General features: G+C 58.5%; 1 protein-coding gene across 9 annotated transcripts in view; it reads right to left on the reverse strand.

Moving 5' to 3' along the window:
* Positions 1 to 5,117: 5,117 nt before the first annotated feature.
* The window catches only part of TSPAN11 (tetraspanin 11), a 74,833-nt gene continuing 57,890 nt past the window's right edge, over positions 5,118 to 22,060 (reverse strand). Inside the window, exons 4-9 of one of the 9 annotated variants that reach the window (XR_005379737.1) lie at positions 20,193 to 20,267; positions 19,304 to 19,408; positions 16,309 to 16,467; positions 15,880 to 15,966; positions 15,632 to 15,696; positions 5,118 to 9,533 (exon numbers count right to left, since the gene is read on the reverse strand). Coding sequence is in view for 7 of the 9 variants with exons in the window: in XM_038576482.1 (XP_038432410.1) it covers positions 14,629 to 14,973; positions 15,880 to 15,966; positions 16,309 to 16,467; positions 19,304 to 19,408; positions 20,193 to 20,267 (771 nt within the window). In the remaining 2 variants the exon portion in view is untranslated. Of the gene's footprint in view, positions 9,534 to 14,403; positions 15,071 to 15,631; positions 15,697 to 15,879; positions 15,967 to 16,308; positions 16,468 to 19,303; positions 19,409 to 20,192; positions 20,268 to 22,060 lie in introns of those variants that run through there. The other 8 variants (XM_038576486.1, XM_038576488.1, XM_038576487.1 and 5 more) reach the window with 8 other exon arrangements.

Here is a 22,060-nt window from a genome sequence, read left to right on the forward strand (position 1 = left end):
CCTCTGACGTCCCTGGGATTCACTTGGGCCTGAATGTCTTCCAGGAGTGGGGAGAACTCACAGCATGACTTGGCCCAGGCGGTGATCTCTTAAGGGGAGCTCTGAGACAACCTCAACGGCAGCATGGGACACCAAGTCAGTAGAACAGGTCAGCAGGGAGGAGGGGGCATCTTCTGCCCCTCTGAGCCCACTGATACTGTGGCTTCAGGCTATAGATGTGTTCTTGGTTAGGTTCTGGTTTGTGGAGTTTCCTCAGCTGGCCCGTCCCAGTGACGAGGTGCAGGTGGGGGGAGCTCAGAGGTCATCCTTGTTGGGGGCCATGAGTACTGAGCTGGTATGGGAGTGAAGAGTGAATGTGTGGGCCCAGTAGCAGGAGGGGGTATCTCTGGACCCTTCTGTGTGTGGGGGCAGTCTCTCTCCCTCCTCAAATTGGCAGGGCATTGTTCCAGAGTATCAAGGTTCAGGACCCCATCCTGCAGCTGCTGTGTCCCAAAGCTTCCAGAGGTCTGCTGAGGATGGAGGAGTCTGAGGGGACCCTCTGTCAAAGGTCTGACTAGAATGGGATCCCTGAAACTCCCCTTAGGAGATTTCTCAGAAGGGACCATATGGGTGTGGAATTAGGAGTTGGTCGTGAACCAGGGGTGCATGGCCCTCTGACATCCTCTGAGGACCAACCACTTCATAGATGTGTGGGTGGAAGCCATTTCCTCTCTGCCCACTGTTCTGGCTCCCATCCCCTGGCCTGTGGACACCCATTAGGATGCTGGCCAGGTCCCTGTGCCGTCTGCTTTTGGGGGACAGAGTGAAGTCCACTGGCTCCCAGGGCAATGCCCTGTTAGCACTGGGCTCTAGTCAAATGAGCTGAGCCATGAAAGGCAGGCTGCCCTGGCCAGGCAGGAGAGGAGATGTTCTTCTCCAGACAGGGCTGGGCATTGTTTATCTCTGGGGATGTCTGATGAGTAGGCCAGAGCTTCTGTGATGGGTGCTGGGCTCTTCAGCCCACACGAGGGGGGTGAACAAGATGACCCTGGAGGCCCTTCCCCCACCCTGTGTGCTATGGTGCTGTGGTGGGAGAGCTGCCTCCCTACCTGTGCTCAGCAAAGGGCACGTGAAAAAGGATGGCTTGTGAGCAGCAGCCGAACAGGCTTCATCCCCATAACTAGAACTCTTTCAAAATGGCCAAGGCCAGGGCTTGTGGGGACAAGATGTTTATCCACCCAAAGAGGTATCGAATCTTAACTTGTGCCAAGCACTGGGGTGCAGTGGGGAAGGGTCTTGAGCCAACCCTGTGCTTACAGAGCCAGCGATCCAATGGGGACCACAGAACAAACTGGATTGCAACCCAGGGCTATGATCATGATGCTCGCGGGATGAGAGGCGCTGATCCCAACTTGGGGAAGAGATGTCACAGCTGAGAGCTGAAGACAGCAGTTAAGCTAGCAAGGATGGGAAGGTGTGCCCTGGTGATGGCACTGGAGCTGGCGCACAGAGCAAGCATGAAGAGGGCGTCGGCAGAGGGCGACAGCCACCCGATCACAAGGTACAAAGCCAGGGTAGAGTTGAAGTCGAGAACCGTGGGAGCTCACTGAAGTCGTGTGTGCCTGACTCACACCTGCCCTTGGGAAGGATCCCTCTGGTTCCGGCGTAGAGAGGGGTAAAATGGGACAGGGTGGAAGCAGGGACGTCAAGGAGGGGCTGCTGCAGTGACAAGTGAGAGCTGATGGGGCCCACAGGGAAGTGTCAGTGGGAGGGAGACAAAAGCACCAGATTTGAGAGACCTACAGGAGAATCACAAAGACTTGATGATTAGCTGGATTCACTGAGGGGGCTGCCTGGAGGGAGGGGAGACCATTCTTCCCATTCATCCGACATGACGTCCCTCGCCCTGGACAGGTAGATGACTAATTGCACCAAATGGAGGATGAGTGTGTTTCCTGGGGTTGGTGCTCCTGTGCCCGCAGAGACCAGCATGGTATGATTAAATCTGTCCTTGTGTTTGCATTGAGCTTCGCAGCTTGCAAAATGCTTTCACGTACGTTATCTAGGTTTCTCCTGACCTGTTATTTTATCTGCTGTCATGGGGTTGGAACTTCCAGCGTTAGAGATGGGCCATGTTCGGGTGAAGAGCACTGGTTTGGGAGCTGGAGGGTCTGAATTCTCACTGTGCGTGTGAGCCCTGGGGATCACTGAACTTGTCCTGCTTTTATCATCTGCAAAATGAGGACAATAACTATTTTACAGATTTGCTGCGAGGATTAAGTAAAACTATGTACGTAAAGGCACCCAGTTGGTTCCTGGACCAGGGTAAGTGCTTGGCAAGAAATTGGTCAGATCTGAGTTCTCAGGAGGCCCCAGACCAGAGGTGGAACCCCAGGGAGGAGCGTCCCCCTGGCTGAAAGCTGGGGACACAGGAGAGACATCTCCTGGGGACACAGGGAGTCGGTGTACGCGGGGTGGTAGTGAGCTGTGGAGTGGAGACGTGCGGGCTGGGTGGGCAAGCTTCCCCCGTGCCTCCGTGTTGCTCTGGAATGGCAACATTCAAGACTCCACAGAAACAAGGAAGTCAGATTAGATGAATGTCGCTTTGAACACAGAAATATTGGCATTGCGATGGTCCCATCTAAAGCACTCAGCAAAGAGGAGGAGGCTATCGATTGAGCCATCTCATTTTTGCTTAGTGTCTTGACAGCTGTGGAGATGGACTATTGCGTGTCCTTAAGCTAACAAAAAGTGTTATGACCCTGCACGGGCCGTGCTCAGGCCAGACTCTGTGATGCTGCCCGCTGGAATCCCCCCTCTGTGGCCCTACAGACCCAGGCGGCCCCGAGCCAGCCAGGGAAGCCTTGGGTGCTGTCCTCTTTCCCGTGGCATCCCTGGACACAGGAGGGCAGGGGTCCGGGGGGAGCAGGGCCACAAAGGGGTCTGTGGCTGGGTCTGGTGGTGTGAGACTGCCGCCCAGAGATTTTCCTTCTGGTGGCTGCAGGGTAGGGTTCTAAGAGCTGGCCTTGCCCAGCATCCAGAGCAGGGCCGATGCAATGTGCAGACACAGTGCAGGGCCTATGTGCTATTTACTTATTGGCCTCAGGAAGCTCCTTGCTCTCTGCCTCCCTCCTCCTGCCCCAACTGACCCCCTACCTGAATTCCCGGGAGCCCAACACATTCTCAATATGTGTCTTTTTCCCTGGAAAGGGACACCAGTTCCCGAAAGGACTCGGCCTTCTTATTTACAGCTTGGAACCTCAGGGAGACATGTTGAATTTGATCTCATCCCCAACTCGGGGTTCTCTAAACCCCAATTAGGGATCTCATGAGCTGCTTTCAGTCTATTAGAAGTCGGGTAGAAATTGCTCATGACCTCTTCAAGAATGCCCAGGCTCACAGGAACATGGCCCTTGGGGCTCTGGCTGCCCTGGGCCTGTCCTCAGTGATGCTGTTGGTACCTGCTGATGGCAGGGGACAGATGGGAGCTTTCCTCACTGCCCTCTTCACCCCTGGCCTGACCAAAGGATCCCAGTGAGTTCCTTGTGGCACCCTCTCCTTCGTGCCCAGTCCTTGCTCTGCTGGGTTTCAGCCCAGGGCAGAAGTACAAGGAAAAGGGACATAGGGGCTTCTCGTGTATTTGTTTTTAAGGAGAAGGTAGTGGAATAATCTAGGCTTTTGGACCTCGTGTCTCTACCACTCCCCGCCCCGCCCCGATAGCCTCTCTATTTTCAGTTGGGGAGAGGGAGTAGGAACCAGGGTCCCAGCTCAAAGTAGCCCACCTTGTGGTGACATGACAGCCTGGCACTAGAGCACCTGCTGGGAAGTAGTGGCAACTGACAGGGCCAGCTGGCAGCCATCGAGGAGGACGGCTTCGCATAGCTTCTCACTGCTGCCCACCTACCTGAGGTGGCCCAGAGCCTTTTCAGACAGCAGGGATACTCACCCACCGCACTCTTGTGCAGTAGACAGGGGCCCAAAGGAATGCTTGTCCGCCCAGGCACCCTTGTGTGCCTATGTACGTGTGCACACCCATTCACAGTGATGGTAGCGGAGAGCAGATGTCTGGGTCCAACAATATGGGTGACCTCGCACGGGCCCTGGATTGGGTCCATCCCCTGCCTGAGACACAAGCTGTCAGAGGGCTACTGCTGTGATTGTTCAGGGAATGAACTCAACCGAAGGGGCCGGAGACCCATGAGAGGTGGCCAGGCCTGTAGACGTCATCTGCTACATAGCAAGTGAGCTGGCCTCTTGCAGCTTCTCCCTGGCTGAGACGCTCTCACTCCCCATCTGCTTGCCCACCCCACCCTGGTCTGGCCATCTCGGAACCCCTGGAATCCAGCTTCCCCAGCTACTCTTCAGGATCACCCACTCACCCACCCACCTCCAGCGAGTTTTCTAGACAGAAGAGTGGATGAGACAGAATGAAGGGTTTGTGTCATCACAGCATTTCCTTCTCGTAGCTCCACACAGGGCCACCTAATGCTCTCCGCTCCTCTGAATAAGATTGACGTCATTCTGCATTCGGATGCAAGAGTGTGCCGCCCTGGATTTGAGGATCGGGATGCATCAGCTGGTCCAGGTGGAGAGCAACTGGTCTGGGTAGCAGTAGGAGTGTGTGTGTGTGTGTGTGTGTGTGTGTGTGTGTGTCCGGGCTCCTGACACTTGGCTGGGAGTCTGAGGGCCAGCGGAGGGGGCCCTTCGCCCCGACCCCTCACCACATGCAGCGTTGCTGCAGCTAGTGTGGGGCGATGCCCATGGCAGGACATGCAAACACGGGCTCATCAACAAAGCTGGCTGGGCAGTGTAGTGAGTGACGTGGGGACGTGGGCTGACCACGGCTGAGAGCTTTCAGAGGCACGCAGTCCGAGCCTATTTGCTTGCAGCCAGGAGCCAGCGGCACGTATGCGTAGGCTAAGGCAAGGTCCAATCAAACAGAGAAAAGGTGAGAGGCGGGAAAAATAAGGGTGAGACCCCGATCAGTGTGGTCAGTGGACTTCCTCGTGGGACTCCCCCTTTCCCTCCCTCTCCCCAGGACTAAGGTCCGCTTCAGCATGTACAGTGGGTTGAAAGACATCTGATGAACTGATGGCCTGGGATTTCCCCGTGGATGAGGAAAAAAGCCACAGAAGGTAGTCCTAGATACAATTCCTTTATTATCATGCCACCCAGCGGGTGAGGCCAGGCAGGCACTGAGGCCAGCGAAGCGGAGAGTGTGTTTACAACTACAGTGACTTCTCTATATGCAGTAAGTTAAGGCAACTTCTCAGTCTCTAGAATATTGGGACAACCCGTATCCAAAGGCCAGCTGGTTCCAGAAGCCCCCTTGGCCTCCTACTGGGCTGCCTGGAATTCCTAGTGGCACTTGCACAGGGTGTCTCTGGGGCCAAAGCAGGAAGGGAAGGGGCACGTGAGAGGCTGGGGGTACAGACACGGTGGGGGGCATTGTGCTAAGCCAGAAAGTGGGGGTGATGAGAATGGAGCTGGACTCTCCCAAAGCACACAGGAGGGTGGTGGGAGAATGGGGCTGGGGACCTAATCTGTGCCCTTCCAGGAAGAGCACGCAGGCACCTGGTCTCCCAGCCATGGTCACAGAGGGCAGAGCAGGTGCTGCAAGAACGCACTGCAGGAGGGCGCTTTCGGGGCCCACTGCGATGCCTCACCCCACCCTCGCGCGGCCAGTGGGCTGGGCCCTGCTAGACCTCCCGAGGGATTCTGGGATGCTTAGGGTGACGCTCATACAAAGGAAGGTGGCAAATGTCCTTTGTGGGGAGCTCTAAAGCAGCGGTTCTCAAAGGGTGGGTCCGGGGCCAGGAGCCCCAACATCATCCAGGAACTTGTTAGAAATGCTCACTCTCCATGCTACCCCTGCAGATTTGAAGCTCTGGGGTGACACTTAGCAGTCTCCAGGTGACCTGATGCATCCTCAAGTTTGAGAACTTCTGGTTCAGACACATCACTAGCATCCCGGGCGACGTGAGTGCCACCCAGCAGTGACAGAAGATGCGTTTTCTCCTTAGCTCATCAACCGCCTTCCCCTATGCCTCCCCCACTCTCCCCAGGCCCAAAGTAGCCAGAAAGTAGAGAATATTTGCCAGGCGGAAATTGGGGTGGGTGGTGATGAACACGTTTCAGTTTGCTTCTTCTACCTCCAAACCCAGGGACGGACCAGAGTGGCTGCAGTGCACAAGGATCCCCCACCCACCCCGGGGCTGTCCTGGCCCTGCCAAGCCTGAGTGTCTGTGGCTGTGCCCAGGCTGAGCAGCCTGCTGAAATTCCAGGCCATCAGCTCTGTGAGACAGGCTGCACTGTGCCACCCTCCAGCAGTACAGCAAGGGAAAGCTAGCTGAAGGTGGTTAACATGGGCCCCCGGGGTGGCTCTGAGTGCCTGTGACCTGAGACACCCCCCCGGCCCCCAGCAGGGGGCAGCCCTCCCAGCCCTCTGGGGCCCTAGATATGATGTCTGCATGGGCACGAGATCCCACACGCCATGGGCAGGTTCTGATTGCTGAGGTCTGGTCTGCTCTTGCTTGGTGTCAACACTGGCACCCAAGGTGACAGGCTAGCAATTCCCCCAAGCGTGGTCCCCAGGGCCCCCACCTGCTGCCTGAGCCAGTCCACCAGGAGGCCCCGGCTGTCAATCGGGAAAGGAGCCAGGCCGCTCTGCAGGTGTGCGGGGAGCGCTGGCGGTGGGGCCAGATGGATGGTTCCGTCCGATCCGGGAAGGGGGACCAGGCCACTGCTATTGGACAGAGAGTGCCCCCTGGGGGACCCGGTGTTTCGGAATGTCAGAATGTCAGCCAGATGGCTTCCTGCAGAGATGGAGAGCCACAGGATGCCGAGGAGCAGGGGCTCCCAGCCCAGCTTCCCTGGCTTCCATCAGCTGGGGGGTGGCAGGACAGCAGCCACTGCTACCGCCTGGCAGGTGTCTTAATTGCTCTGAGCCTTGATTTGTCACCTGTAGAGGGGGGACCAGTACCTCTTTGTTGCGATCGCCATGAGAGAGCACGTACATGACTCACACATTCAAAGCTCACGGTAGGCCCCCGGTGACCAGCAGCATCTGCTGTGGCCCGACCTGTACAGAATCCTGCCTTCCTTCCTGGGTCCAACGTGCCGGGGGCCTTTTGCTCGCACACGGCTGATGACAGCTGTCCACAGACATGCCCTTCTCTATCCAAGGAATTCATGACCATGACGTCCAAGCAGTGCCCTGGGTGCAGATCCGCATGCTCTCAGGCAGGGTGGGCACATCCTTGGCTCCGGACTCCAGCCCTCTGTGTCCTGAGCCTAGAGCCTGCCGTAAGCTGGGCCTCCGTCTCCTCTGCCCTTGCCTCACCTCCTGGGCTGTGGGCACCAACGAGCAGGTCACCGTTCCCTAAAGCTCTGCGTTGTTCCATCTCTGCAGCTTGGGCCATCCATCCTTGGTCTGGGTGGGCCGGTGTGCAGGAGCCTTTTGCTCGCAGCCAATCGTGCCCTCAGCCAGGATGGCCTAACCCAACACGGGGGGCTGGGGCCAGTGCTACCTGCCTATCACCCTGTCCCACCTCCACAAGCCCCACTGACCTCAGTAAAGAGGGCAGTGGTTCCAGCAGGGGCCAGCAGGGGCCACAGGACACGGCCCTTCCCCTGGCATCACCACCTCCCATGGGCCCCTTCACTGGAAGAACACGGCTCTCTTTCAGGCCTCACTTGGTAAGACCTGTCAGTCTGTGACCTGGCCTTGCCGAGAGCTTGGGAGGTAGTCATTTCTCGGTTGCACGAGTCCCAGAGAATTGGAAGGCAGCAAAGATCGTCCCAGCACCCTTTCTCTCCGCCTTGGCACAGTCCGGGATTACCAGAAAGCTGGTTTCCCTGTTAATGGATTTGCAATTGCAACCCCAGGGCCCTGGGGGGCAGAGTTGCTGAGCCAGCCAGGGTTCCGACAGCCCCCAGGGGATCTCCGGGGTAGAGGAGCAATCTGCCCGGGGAAGCTGGTCTTTCCTGTGCATGCGAGTAATCTGTGTTCGGAGGGCATACAATTTCTATACGTCTAGGGCAGTGTCTGGGGACAGCAGTGACCTGTGTACGGAAGAGAGCACAGCCTTCACCCAGGACTGGCCCAGGTTACCAAGAGCTGCACTCATCACCCTGGGGCTTGCCATGAGTTAGAGGCAAGGGGTGACCTTTCCTGGCCTTGATGTTGGCAACAAGGGGTCGCTCCCTCATGGTGGGTCCCCAGCCCCGGAAGCTTAGGACCTGGAAGGTAAAGGAGCTAGGTGCGGGATTCCGGGACTATGAGCTACCCACTTGTGACAGTTACTTGGAGAGGGTCCCTGTGGCTGACTCCCAAGTTGACACCTGTTCTTTGGAAAACTGCCAGCGTCTCTACTCTGCCTTTTCCAGGGTTTTGTTGTTGTTTTTCCGTTCTGTCTTAGTATTTAAGAATATGGTTCCTGAAAATTCCCTGCCTGATTCAGAGAAGCAAGAGAGAACCAAAGGAGGGGACTGGATTCACTCTGGGGAGCAGAGCAAGGGCTCTGGGAGGGGCACAGTGGTGGTCATCGAGTCTGGGACTGTGGGCCCAGGAAAAGCAGGGCCCAGGGCGGAGCACCCCTCTACTCAGCACTGAGCCTTCTCAGTGGCCCCCATATTGCAGGGCCTGTGACTTGGCCTACCCAGGAAGGACTTTTCACTCCCACCCACACGAAGAGCTGGAGATCATTTAAAAACTTGGCATTCCTGAGAATCAGGCCACAGGAGATCCCTGCAGGGCCTAGTTACTGCAGAGGGGGGTGGGGGGGCACAAGCCATAGTCTTCTGGGGGGATCTCTCCCAGGGATGGCTTCTGGGCAGTGCACAGGGTCCTGGGGCAGCATTTGCCTGTGACCTTACCTGCCCTGCTCCTCGCCCTGGTGGTGCCCAAGCCCAGTTCCCAGGGTCTCACCCCAGGCCTCTCCACTGTCAGGCCCTGTGAGAAGGAACCAGGCCAACAGGGCGCTATCTTCCAGGTGACAGGGGTGGGTCAGTGTATCAAAGGCTGGGGCTTCTGGGGGCAGAGCCCACCCTGACTGCCCCACCCCAAGCAGAGACAAGACGAGGGGTGCTCAGCACCAGTGGGGAGACGATGTGCCCCAGTGGGGAGTCCCAGAGGGGCCAGAGTTTTTAGACCCTCATTCTAGCTTTTGGAGCTGGGAGGGAGCAAAAGGTGTGATTCTCACCACCCCCTGCAGTCCACGGGACCCCCACTGCTGGTGAGGGGTGCTGGTGGCTGTTTCCTGGCAGGATGCATCCTGTGCCCAGGGATCCTGGCAGTGAGCACTTGGTAGTGGAGAGAGGGGGCTGAGGGCCCCCGGCCTGGGTGGGAGCCACAGGAGCCATGGTCTTGGGCACTTGGTGGGTCCGAAGGGGCTAGGCACACAGTAGAGGGAGTTTCTAGGCAAGCTGGTGCTGACTCTGCAGGCCTGGAAGATGGGACGTGGGCACCTGTCCTTGTGAGGGGCAGTTGGCCATTAGTAAAAATGCAGCTGGAGCCTCCGGTGCAGGCAACAGGTGAGAACCATCCCACAGATCTGCCAGGTGGAGAGAGCAGAGGAGCAAAGAACAATCAGAACCTCAGCAAGCCGCCCTCCCCAGAGTGCCCTGGAGCAGGCCTGTCACACTCGGGTGCACCCACGGGCATCCTGATAAAGGCAGATTCCAACCTAGGAAGTCTGGGGTGGGGCCCGAGATCCTGCGTTACCAACAAGCTGTCCACTTCTGGTCTGCGGTCCCAGATCTCCAGAGACGGGCCAATTTAACTAGATCCTGGGTGGGGGTAGTTCCGCTCCCTCACTGCTGTCTGAAGCTGTCTTTCTCTAGGAGAGGTTCTGTCTGTGTTTCGCTGCTCTCAGACTCCAGAGCAACACTAAGGTTCACAGTCAGTTCTCTGGCTGATGTACAGAAGCCACCGGGCTCTCAGAGGCGCACCCAGAGGGGTCGCCAACTCTTCCTGTTAAGCCGGCTTGGCATGCGGCACCAGGCCCAGCCCCAACAGCCGGCCTGACAGCCCCTCCGTTGCAAGGGGCTGAACAAGGAGGCACCAGAGCACCCTGCCCAAAGCTGGGCAGTGCTAGAAATTCCCCATCCCCCGGGGGGGTCTCACCTCCCCAATCTCTAAATGCAGCACAAGAAGCTGTGGAAGTGTCAGACCCTCGAGGCCCGTGACTATGATCTTGCTGTGATAGCGATGCCATTGGATCCCAACTCCCTGCCCAGAGGGCAGAGGCGCCGCGGGGGCAGCCCCATACCTGTCTTGTGGCACGTGGGCAAAGGCAATTTCCTCAAAGATACAGAATAATGTCCATCGTCCCCAAGCACTTCTCGCCCCTTTGCCCTGCTCTCCATCCCCACAGGGCGGATGCTGGAGCCCCTGAGCATAGCTCGCAGCTTCCGGACTTGGTCCTAAGAGCTGTGCTAATCCACTTTCCCACTTAGCCACGAGCTGAAGGCAGCCCGAGAGGCTAGCTTGTGTCCCACTGGCTTCACGCAGGTGCCATCACAGCCACCACACCCAGGGGTCATGCAGCGTGCCCTGCTCCCTGGCCCTTGTGGTCTGACGGCTAACCTGTGGGGCTATCTGGATCTTTCTGGTTCTGGCTGAGGTTGGGGAGGGTAGATGGGAAGGGTTGTGGCCACACCTCCTACAGTGTGGGGTTTGTGCTGGGGACTGGGAGAGTGGAACTTGCTGGAACTTGCCCGAGTGTTCCCGGGGTGCCTCCCAAGGGAAGGCAGAGTGAGGCTGGAGGTGTATGGGCCAGACTCTCCCCAACACAGGTCCACACATACAGATGGAGCCTCCCCAACACATGCAGATGGGGCAAGGATGCACTCAACATGCATGCACACGTATGCACATACACGAGCACACACACAAGCACCCTGATGCGTGCCAAGGAGTAGTGGCCATCTGATCCCTGAGCGAGCACCCGCGTCTCCTTCCTGAAATCAGCACCCATCGCTTTGCATGGCCAGCACAGGGTGAGCAGAGAAAACAACTGACAGGTCGAGTGCAGGAGCAGGAGATGGCAGAGGATGGAGGATGGGGGGGCGGGGATGGCAGCGGAGGGGGCCCAGCTTGGAGCAGCGCTGCACGGGGCACAGCGCCCTCTTCTAGCCGCTGTCCAGGCACAGCATTTGCCACCGATGGGGCTCTTTTTTCACAGGGAGATGGCATTCTCTCAGTTGCTTTTGAGGTTTTTGAGCCAACACCTGATTGTTACCCAAGAGCATCAAGGAAGGGCCGGAGAGGTCCCAGGAAGCCAATCCAACATGATCTTTCAGCTTTCCCTTTTAATGACCTGCAGATCCCAATCTCAGCTGTTCTTGTGAGTTTTCTCGGCTCTGCAACACGTTTCCATCCTCCAAACTGGGAATGTCCAGGTGGGAGTGCGGTAGCTTCTCTTTGGGCCTGTGTGACCTTGGGGACAGGTGTATCTGTCTCTGAGCCTCAGCTCTTCCTCTATCAATAGGAAAGCCTCCAGTCTGTTCAATAGCCTTCCCTGGAGAGATTCTTTAAAAACTAGGATGACAGGACCAACACCATCACGGTTCCCCTCCTGCACCCTGAGCCTTTGATAAGCCAGGCAGTGGCTCTCCTGAGCCCTTGGAGTAAAGCCCTCCCTCCACAGCAACCAGTCAGGATTTTGCAAATTCAATTCCCTCACCCTGTCACTCTTCCCCATCTTAATTCTTCTTGTTAAATCCCTTCAAGGTTTAATTATATATCACTTTCTCCAGGAAGCCTTCCCTGACTGCCCATGGCAGGTTATGGCCTCCTATATGCTCCCCCAAGCCCTAGGTTGCACACGTGCACAGTGCCTCTGCCTGCATGTGACAACCCATGCTCTATGTGTCTCCTCTCTTGAGTGAAAGCTTCTGGGAGAAGGGACCACATCCTGCCCGCTGGTGGCCCCGGCACTAGGCTTGGCACCTGACACAGAGCAGCTCTCATTACAAAGCTGACAATGGAGGCTCAGCCCTCAGCATCCTCTGCACAGCCCCTGGGTGGGAGGCTTCCAGAGTGTGTGTGAGCAGGGTGGTAGGAAAAGGATGAGCCACTACATCCTTTCTAGACAGAAGCTTCCCTGCCAGAGTATGCTGGAAATTAGCTTCCAAAGTTATCTCAAGGTGGAGTGCCTCCAGAGTCTACCCACAGTAGAACACAGAGCCCCAGGACTGGGGTCCTCACTGGCTCTGCCATGGTGGCCATGTGACCTTTAGCCAGTGACCACATTGCTGGGCTTGGTGTCTTCAGATGTACACAAAGGGGGGGGGGGCGCTCAGTGTTCTCTACCCTGGTGCACACTGGAATCCCTGGAGGGCTTTAAAAAATACCCAAGGCCAGGCCTCATCTCGGAAAGTCCGAGTCTGAATCTGTGGAGTTGGGCCTTATTGTCACGTGCAGCTGGGGCTGCCAGCACTGGCCTAGGTACCTTGTAAGGTCCTTCCAGGACACAGAGTGATTCGGAGGTATCCCAAGACCCCCATCATCCCTTTCAGGTCTGAACATCCTGAGTAGTGAGCGATGTGCCTGGGGTGGACACAGGGGCCCCGCAGGGTCTGGCTGAAAGGAGCGCCTGGCAGCAGCATGGAAGGGACGTGTGTGCCCATCGTGTGCGGGGCACCCGGCTTCAGTGGGCCGGCCGGCGTCCAACCTCTGCGGCAACCTGCAGCCACAGACAGCTCCGTGCTCAACAGGGACCACTGCCAGAGAGTTCCAATTGTTAACGGATTCTCCAGTCTGCCTCCTTGGAAACTCCACCTGTCGTTCCTATCTGTCCTCTGGTATCCCCGGAGTGTCCCCTTGCTCCCCCACATGCCTGCCTTTGGGTATTTAAGGACTGTGATGGTTCCCTCTCCTCCCTGGCCCCTGACCTTCCCCACGTCTGACCCTCCGGTGCCCTGTGGCTCCTGTCACTCGCGCAGGCCAGCGTTCTCAGCCTGGCTGCACACTGGACCCACCAGGGAGCTTTACAAGGATGCTGATACCCAGCCGTGGGCCCCAGATGATGTGACTAAATTATGCTGGGGTGTAGCTGGGTCTTGGGCAGTTCTGACGCTGGCCAGGTGGTCCCCAGGTGCAGGCAAGGTTGAAACCTGCTGCCGTGGGGGCTCTGCGGAGATCCTGTGTCCCTCCAGCCCACCACCATCTCTCCTAAGTATATCAGCGCCTGGTCCGCGCACATCCATGGGGCCACAGGTGACATGTCGCCAAATATCTGCAATCAGGGTTTGTGATGTTAGCCACATTTTCTGCTTGGCGTTGAGAGCATTCACGAGACATGCTGTGATGTTCTAGAATATTGCAGCACCTGAGTCTCACTGAGGCAGGGTCCTTACCAAAAATCACAGAACCTGAGAGCCCCAACAACCAACTCAACCAGAGCGGATCCTCCTCGTGTCTAATACCCAGGCTCCTATGTGGGATTTCCACAGATTAGAGAAGTCTATCACTTCACGGGAGACTTGAAAAATATCCAACTCCTCCATTTTGTAGGAAGGAAGCCTGAGGCTCAGAGAGGGAACGTGACTTCCTCAAGGTCACGTGAGAAGCGGGGAGGCCCTCTGACCTCTCCTCGGGTCCTGGAGACCAGGGGCACAGGACACCGCCTTTTAGCTGCTGAGGCTTGGCGATCTTTGCAGGGCCAGGCCGGGCATGTGTGGGGAAGGCGTCTGGTGCCCACTCTGGGGACCAGGACTGAGCCTGGGGCCCGCCGGGTGGCCAACCTGGACTCGGCCAGCTGAGTTCCAGCATCGGCCAGCAGAGGGGGCTGTGACCGAGGCTTGGCTGCCCAGGGCCCGCGGAGCAGAAGAAGGGCACTAGCTGGGCGACCGGCGAGGGGCGGGGTCCACGGCGTGGCCGGGGCAGCCCCTCTGGGGTCCCTGAGCGAGCAGCACCTGCGCAGGACCAAGGAGTCGTGAGGTACGACAGCATGCCCTCCCCTCCCCGGGCAGTGCTCCCACCCCTGCCTATTTCACTTTGACCTCAGGCTTGGGGCCAGGCAGGCCCACCCCCTGCCCTGGGGGTCACTGGTCCTGTCTTCAGCCTCTCCAGGCTCCCCCAGGCCCGGGAGGCCAGGAGGAAGGGGATGGAGTGTGGTCCAGACCTGGTCGGTGTGCACACAGAGCAGGCCCCTCACACCTGAAGGAGACGGCAGGTTTCTGGAAACAAGTTATCCAGGAGCTGGAGCACACAGCTGCCCCTTCCTCACCCCCCAGTGGTGCCTCCTCAGCTCACTCTGTGGGGCAGAAGGCCTGCGCCAGGGAAGTGCCAAAGGGGGCCTGCTGATGCCACGCGGGGCTTCTGGCCTGCGTGCCAACTGTTGGAGATGGGGCAAGCTGCTCTGGCCAGGAAACAACTTTTCGAGAAGGCTTTTTTTTGAGAGACAATGTGCCCACATGGAAATGAATAAAATAATGAAGGGTACCATTTATTGAACACCTGCTATCTGCTCAGCGACGAGCCAAGTGATTTACATATATATTGCTAACCCTCTCACCAAACTAGGTATAATTAGCCCCATTTTACAAACAAGGAACTGAGGCCTAGAGATGGCGTAACTAGCCCTGGGTTGCCTGCTTCCCCCTACCCCCGGCCTCCAGCGGGTAGAGCCCCGATGCACAGACCTACGTGCCCAGGCCGTGCGGTGATCTGGAAGGAGCCCACACTGGCGGGCTCTCTGAGCCAGCTGCTGCTCCCGCCCTCCGCTTCTCTCTCCATGGAACTCTGTGTTGGAGGGCGGGCGGGATGGGGGAAAGCAAACACCACAAGTCAGGAGGCTTGGGGACCAGTTCAGGAGATGACACCCTCGGTCTTTTCTCAGGGTCCCAACCTTCTGATCCGTGGAATGGGAGAACGAGGACACGCCTGGCCTGGGTCTCACGTGGTGGCAGGAACAGAAAGTGCCTGAAACTGCTCCGAAGTCTACACATAGCCTGGTAAACCACACTTCTGCTTGCGGGAGGCCTTCCCTGTTGAGCACAGTGAGCGTGTCACGCTCACGACCTCATTCTTGTCTAGACCTTCTGTCGCACGGCTGGGGGAAGTCCATCCATGTTGTGGCTGAAGCTGTGAGGCAGGCAGGGACATGGCTGCTCTACGCCCAGAGCCCAGAGGATCTCCCGGCCTCTGACCGCCACCACCACCCCCACCCCTCAGGGCTGGCAGTCCTGGTGCCGTGCGTGCGGGAAGGGCGGGGCGGCACTGCGCTCCCTCTGGAACTTGCTGCGCCAGGCAAGGTGGCCACGCAGGGCCCAGCCCCAGGGTGCCCCTCCGGAATCCTCTCTACCGACCCTGGACTGGAGCGACTGTGAGACTACCAGTGACTTCCTGGGTGTAGCAGGGAGGCGGGTGGAGCAGGGACACGGCAGAAGGCATCGCTCAGAGCAGAGAGCTGGGCATACAGGGAGTGTACATCCACGGGCAGGCATGTGTGTGAACACACACACCGGGGAATGAGTGCACGTGCATGCACACACACACACACATGCACCAGCACACCCGAACACATACCCGTGCACACAGTGCCACGTACACCTAGATGCATGCGGATGACCCACGGCCTCACACCTACCCCGGCAGGCTGCACACACACACCCGCGTGCACACACACAGGCAGCATGCACATACCTGAGCTCACACTCACACTCCTCAAGTTGGGCCCCAGGGCCCCCAGGCATTTTCCTTCATCTTTTCTGGGGAAGAGAGTGACCATGTGATTCAGGCTTGGCTGCCAAGGGAAGGTGGTAGAAGAGGGGGAGAGGGCAGGGCAGCACGTGGGAGTGCAGAGGGCAGTGATCTGCGATGCCCACCGAGGGGAGAGGGATTCACAGCTCTGCTAGACCATCCCTGTCCTATCTGCCCTGCCTCCAACTCACCTGCAGACAGGCCACCCCGATGCCCACCGCCCCCATGAGCAGTAGGTGGTCAGCCAAGAACTGCTCCAGCTTGGTGATGCAGCCTCCCTGTAAGGTAAGGGCAGGTTACACACGGTGGTCCAGAGGTGGGCGAGGCTGGGGCAGGAAGGGCTGCTGGGGGTGCTGCATCCACCCGGCTGAGGGCAGGCCAGAGGCTTAAAGGACCTGGTCCAGCATTTCAATGGCCCACAGGCTTCTTGAGTGACCCAGGGCATGCCATGGTGTCCCAGGATCTCCCAGGGCTTTGTGGAGACCATTGAAGGCCAGCGAATAGGTGTTTCCTGCATCCCCCCTCCCCGCCCCTCTGCCCAAGCCTGCCTCTCGTGGGGGGCGGGGGTGCTCCTGGATGGCCAGGGCCATGGCGGAGCTCGGCTGGAGTTGGGCACTCACCTCCACCTTGTAGATGTTGGAGGGATGGACCCGCTGGCCACAGCGCACCACCACCGTCTTGCAGCAGCTGTCCGGCACCCGGCGGCCCTCGGCCTCCTGAGACAGGATGTACGCGCTGTGCTGCCAGTCGGCAGAGCTGTTACTCCCGCAGCACTTGAACTGGAAGAGAGACAGACGCTGAGGGCCAGGGGCCTGGGGCTCCTCCAGCACCTCCGTGTCTGGGCTGCAGGACTCATTATTCAAATATTAACCCATCCCCTCTTTGTTCTCCCTGTGATTTTTCCTTTGCCTATTATGGGTAGTGTGCTGGTCTCTTTGAGGCCCTTCTCTCCAGGCAGGTGCAGAAGCTGGCTGTGAGACACCTGCTGGCTACCTTCTATCCACCCAAGTCCTGTAAGGAGATCATGCTCAGGGTTCTGAAGGCAGGGAGGGTCTGTGAGAAGATGCATGGGGAGTAGAAGCAGTTGGGTCCCTGAGGGAGTGGGGCTGTGCACCCCGGGCAGAGCCCAGGGCAGGGCCAAGACCATGTGGGAGTGTTTTCCTAGTCACCCAGGGAAGCAGGACCCCAGGGGCAGGGACCCCGCCTTGCCTCAGAGGTTCCTGGGCCCTCATTCAACCCTTTGAAGCCTCAGAGCCCTCAGACCAACAGGAACACAGAGAGCGTCCCAGAGCCCAGGACAGGCAGGTCAGTGTTGACCAGAGGGGCGGTGTCAGTGCTGGATAAGACTGGTGGGCTTCTGCTCTGCTCCAGGGCAGGACAGCTCCAGCCCGGGGCCCCGGGGATGCAACAGGACACTGCTTCTCTCTTGCCTTTCTGAGTTGAGGGACCAAGTCCCCATGTGAGCCACAGAGCCAGCTGGGTGAGGCTGTCTGTGTGGGGGTGCAGGCAGCGTGGGAGGTACGTTCAGTACAGTTAACGAGGGTGTGTTAGGCACCTACTATGTGCCAGGAGTGAAGCAGGCCCTGGCTCTTGCGTCAGCCACCTGGTTCCTGGCTTTCTGACGCTTCTCTGGAGCTTACTAGGACAGACCCGGGGAGACGTGTGTAGCTCAGAGGAAGGGGCGAGTGACTCTGTTCACGAGCCTGGAAAGGCCCCACAAGGAAGAGGAGGAGCCCTGAGAAGGCAGGCAGGACGGAACAGCACCTGGGGCTGGGAATAGCACGGTGTGTGCGAGGAGTCACGTGCGATTATACTTCTGCGTGGCCCCTGGACAGGTTACTTGCCCTCTCTGGGCTTCAGTTTTGGCACTTGTAAATGGGGCAGATGAGGGACCTCAGTCTGGTGTGTGAGGACCGTGAGAAGTTATTCTATAAAGCCTGGAGAAGAGGGCCCTGCAGGCTGAGCAGTTAGTAGGAGACACCCTCTCCTACGATGATCGTTTTGTGAGTACACGTGGGTGAGGCATGCGGGTGCCATTTGTGTCCCGGGGTGCGGCCCGCGGCCCAGATGCTGGCCCTGGCCTGAAGCCGCTGCCTCCTTGAGGCTGCTTCCTCAGGCCTAGCTGCAGGCTGGGCCTGAGGTCCCTCGTGCACCTCTGGTTCTAACTGTGGCTGGCACGTGTGAGGTGGCGGCCGTGTGCCCTGGTGCCCACGGAGGCCCTGGGCAGTGGCGGACACTGGCTCCCACGGTGCCCTTCCTCATGCCGTTCCCTCGCTCCCTAGGCAAGCCCAGGACCTCCTTCCTGGCCCCCCAGGTGGCCTACCCAGCTCTGTTCTCCACTCCGAGGGCCCTCCCAGCCTGGTGCTGGGTGCCGCTGCCGGCTCTGTGTCAGGCTCCCAGCGTGAGGCGCCGAGGGCAGGGACCAGATCCTCACTCGGGAGGCCCAACAAGCGCAGACCTAGCCTTGGACAGGGCTGCCCCACAGGGTATGTGCAGGCAAAGCGTGTGGGTGTGGATGGGTGTCCCTATGTCACGGGTGCCCTGAGCCACTGTAGCCAAGGACAAGAGACCACTCCATGCAGAGCTTACTGGGAGCTAAGCCAGTCCCGGGGAGATGGGGAGGGTGCCTCCCCCACTCAACTAAGATGCCCCTAAAGCTCAGAGCCCCACCAACCTCTGCTCTGCTTACTTGCCTGCTATTCCTGGCAAAAAAGACCAAGGCTTCAGGCCCAGGGTGGGGTCTGCAGACACAGAGCACAGGCTAAGGGTGAGGGTGGAGTGGCAGGGAGAAGGGAGACCCCAGCGCATAGGCAGAGCTTCCTCAGATTTTTAGACATGGAGCCATCAGGATCCTGGAGCCACAGTGTCCAACAGAACTTTCTACAGTGACAGAAATGCCTTTTATGTGTGCTGTCCAATTTGGCGACTAACCACGTAAGGTTATTAGGCACTGCAGTGTGGTTAGTGACTGAGGAACTGGTATTTATGTGAAACAAATTTACATAATCACACATGGCTAGTGACCACCACAGTGGCTGGTGCAGGTCTGAGGGCCACTTGCCCCTTCTCTACCTCAGGCAGGAGTGTCGGTGTCACTGGGAGAATTTGCTGAGTGTCTTCATAGACAGGAGGGACCGCCCTTCTGCCCCACGCTCACAACTGGGAAGTTCTTACAGTGGCCTAACTGAAATACCTCCACTCCTCAGGGACCGTGGCTGTCTGCACCCAGAGGAGGAAGCAGGCAGCCTTGTTGATGGAAAGAGCCCGGATCCTGGCCAGGAGATGGGCCAGTCAGCTTGCTGCCCACCGGGGCCCGGCGGGGAAAGGCATGGGGGGTGGTGCTTGGAGGAGGCAGTTGGGCGGAGCTGGGGTGGGAGAGCAGGACACAGGACGGGGAGGACAGAGCGAGGTTCAGTATGCAGTTTTCACAGTGGGGTGGACTTCTCCATATGTGACTATACTGAGTGCTCCACACGCACTACGAGGCTGCATTTTAGAGGCCAGTGCGGCTCAGAGAAGGTAAGTGACCTGTCCAGGGCTACACGGACAGAAGGATGGAGTCAGGATTTGAACCCACGTCTGCAGGGGCTTCGAGCCCATGGGGCAGGTGCTTACGTCCTGCTGGAGGCGGTCCACCGACAAGGTGATGTCCACAGCTCCGGGCTGCCTGTAGTTCTCAGCCAGGGTCCGGGTCAAGTGCTGCTTCAGTTCCTCGCTGAGCTGGAGAGCGGGGAGGGGAGGCGGCCTCAGTGGAAGCACCCAGCCTGGTCCCACGCCCCCGGCCCCTCCTAACCAAGCCGGGAGGGAGGAGTGGGAGGCTGTGCAGGAGTTCACGGGGCGGGGCGGGGGGGAGGCTGCAGAAGCCGGGGCCTGACAGGTGCCAGGCAGAGCTGAGAGGCTGGCGGGGGAGGCCCGGCTCAAAGCTGGTGGCAGGGCAAGGAGGCCGGGCACAGGGGCGCTTTTAAATCTGTTTTCATTAGATGATGAGGAAATATTAAAAATATTTACAACTGTTACCCCTGCAGGCACCCATCGGTTGTACGGGTGCTGGCTTACAATAACCAAGGTATCATCTGTCTCACCCTGGTCGTGGTCTCAAGCCCCTGATTCCCAGAACCTGGTGGGAGGGCACCTGACTGGCCACTTCGTCCTTGTCCGAGGCAGGCAGGCAGGCCCCAGCCCCGGCCTTTCTCCTTGGATGCCCGCCAGCTGGACTCATCCTCTGCCTCTGCCGAGAAGGGGAGAGGGGCCGCCCCACCTCCCATGGGGCATTCCCACTCCCTGACTCCCACGCTGCACACCAGCATCAACAGATGGGGTGGAGAATCGCTGGATGCAGGCCAAGACGTAGGACCCAGATGTGCCTAGGATTGTGGGGGCTGGAGAGACAAGGCCCCCCGTGTGTCAGTGCCCTAGCTCCCCCATTCCTATGCACCCCGCCCTGTGCTGGTGCCCCCATGAGGGGTGCTGATGGGGAACGTAGCAGGAGGATGCTTGCACTCACCCTCTGGTAGTACATGTGCGCCAGGACCCCCGCCACCAACTCAACCAGGAAGATCACCAGCAACAGGCAGAAATACTAGGAGAAAGGAGTGAAGGTGGTCACCACCAGCATCAGGCCCGGGCGGGCAGATGGCACTTCAGGACTTCTAGGCCGAGAACTACAGTCTCCCCAAAGCAGTGGGAGAAGGTGGGACGACCTGCGAGGGACCCCATCACCCATACCATCTGCCTCCTCTTCCCAGCAGCTCTGGGTAGCCTCACCTTTCCTGGCTGCTGGTATGGAGTCTCCACACACCCCTTCACCTCCTGGTCTACCGTCAGTTCGTTAATCCATCCACCCATCCAATGCTTATTAAATACCTCCTATGGGCCAGGTATCCTAAGTAAGACAGTTACTTCCCTCAGAGTTATTGGTGGGAGGGAGGGGGCACAGATAAATAAGTGATTACAATGCTGTGCTACAAATATTACAATGGGGTAAGCCCTAGAAATGATGGGTGGTCCTAGGTGGGGGAGGGCAGTCTGAGAAGGCTTCCTGGAGGAGTTGACACCTGAATGGCATCTCTGAGGATGAGCTCCCAGGTGGAGAAGGCAGGAAGCATGTGCCAGGCAGAGGGGAGAGCATGTGGGAAGCCTGGAGGGGGCAGACGGTGGTGGAGAGAGCAGAAGAGGCTGTGAGTGTCGGGGTGGCTGGCAGGAACCAAGGCTCAGGAAATTGTAAAGGCACGTGGCCTAGGAAAGGCATCGGTGTGTCTTCAAGCCCTTCATGGCCCTGCACAGGGTTCTAAACTCCTGTTGCCACCACTGCCTGGCCTCAAGGCTCGGGGCTGCTCTGCACGCTTCACAGCCTGCTGGCTGGCTTCCGGGCTGTGCTCTCTTGCTCCCACCCGGCTTTACAGTCAGGAGGCTCCGGGACACTGTTCCATCCGCAGGTCAGAGATGCAAGTCAGGCCCACGTGGCCAAGCTGGGGACAGGGAGGAAGAGAGGAAGCAGGCTATAGGCAGGGGAGAGGGAATGAGGGGGAAGGCAGTGGAGTGCTGCTGCCTCCTCTGGGGGAGCCCAGCCTCTACCCATGCTCAGTGGTTAGTGACATCTCCCAGGCACCGCCTGTCCCATCTGGCCATGGTCACTGATATCTCTGGATTGCAGGAGAGAGCTCAGCCTATGACTGAGCCCCAAAACTCCAGGGCTCATCAAATAGGGGAAGGGATGCAAGCAGGTGGGTCTGTGAATGGGAAGAAGGCGAGGGGCAGGCCAGATGGGTAGGCCGGATGGGTGGCTGTCGGGCCAGTTCAGGGGTGAGGCGAGTTCATGCAGGGGCCTTGACTGAGTATCTCCCAGAGCCCAGAAACCTGGCATTGGGCAGGACTTCAACACAGAGGGAGGAGAGGGTATTCCTATTCACGAAGAACATTCATTCCTTCCAGGGACAAGGCTTCCTTCCAAGGTAAGTCAATACTGCCCCTAGCCCCCAGCCATTTTATTGAGCCCATGGTCTCCTGGGCTCAACACTGGCCACCATCAGGGGTGAGGGAAGCTTTCCTGGACCTGAATGATGGTGGCAGGCCTGCCCTTCTCATCTATGGGGCCTAAGGCAAGAGTACAAATGTGAGTCCCTGGTACCCCCTTCTCCACCTGCTCCAAGCTCAGGGCCATACCAGAGAAGGCCTCTGGCCTACCTGTCCGAGCTCAGTCCATCCCCTGCCAGGATCCGCATACCCCACCCCTGCCACCACCCCTGGGGGGAGAATGTGGTGAGTTTGAGGGACACAGCCACCTTGTCACCTCTATGCGGGCTCTGGATGGAGGCTCATGCTGTCCACTAGCTCCTAGTCTAGAATGAGGAAGGGAGCTGCATGTCCCACGAG

This window comes from Canis lupus, chromosome 27 (assembly GCF_011100685.1).
Source record: "Canis lupus familiaris isolate Mischka breed German Shepherd chromosome 27, alternate assembly UU_Cfam_GSD_1.0, whole genome shotgun sequence".
Lineage (NCBI taxonomy): Eukaryota > Metazoa > Chordata > Mammalia > Carnivora > Canidae > Canis > Canis lupus.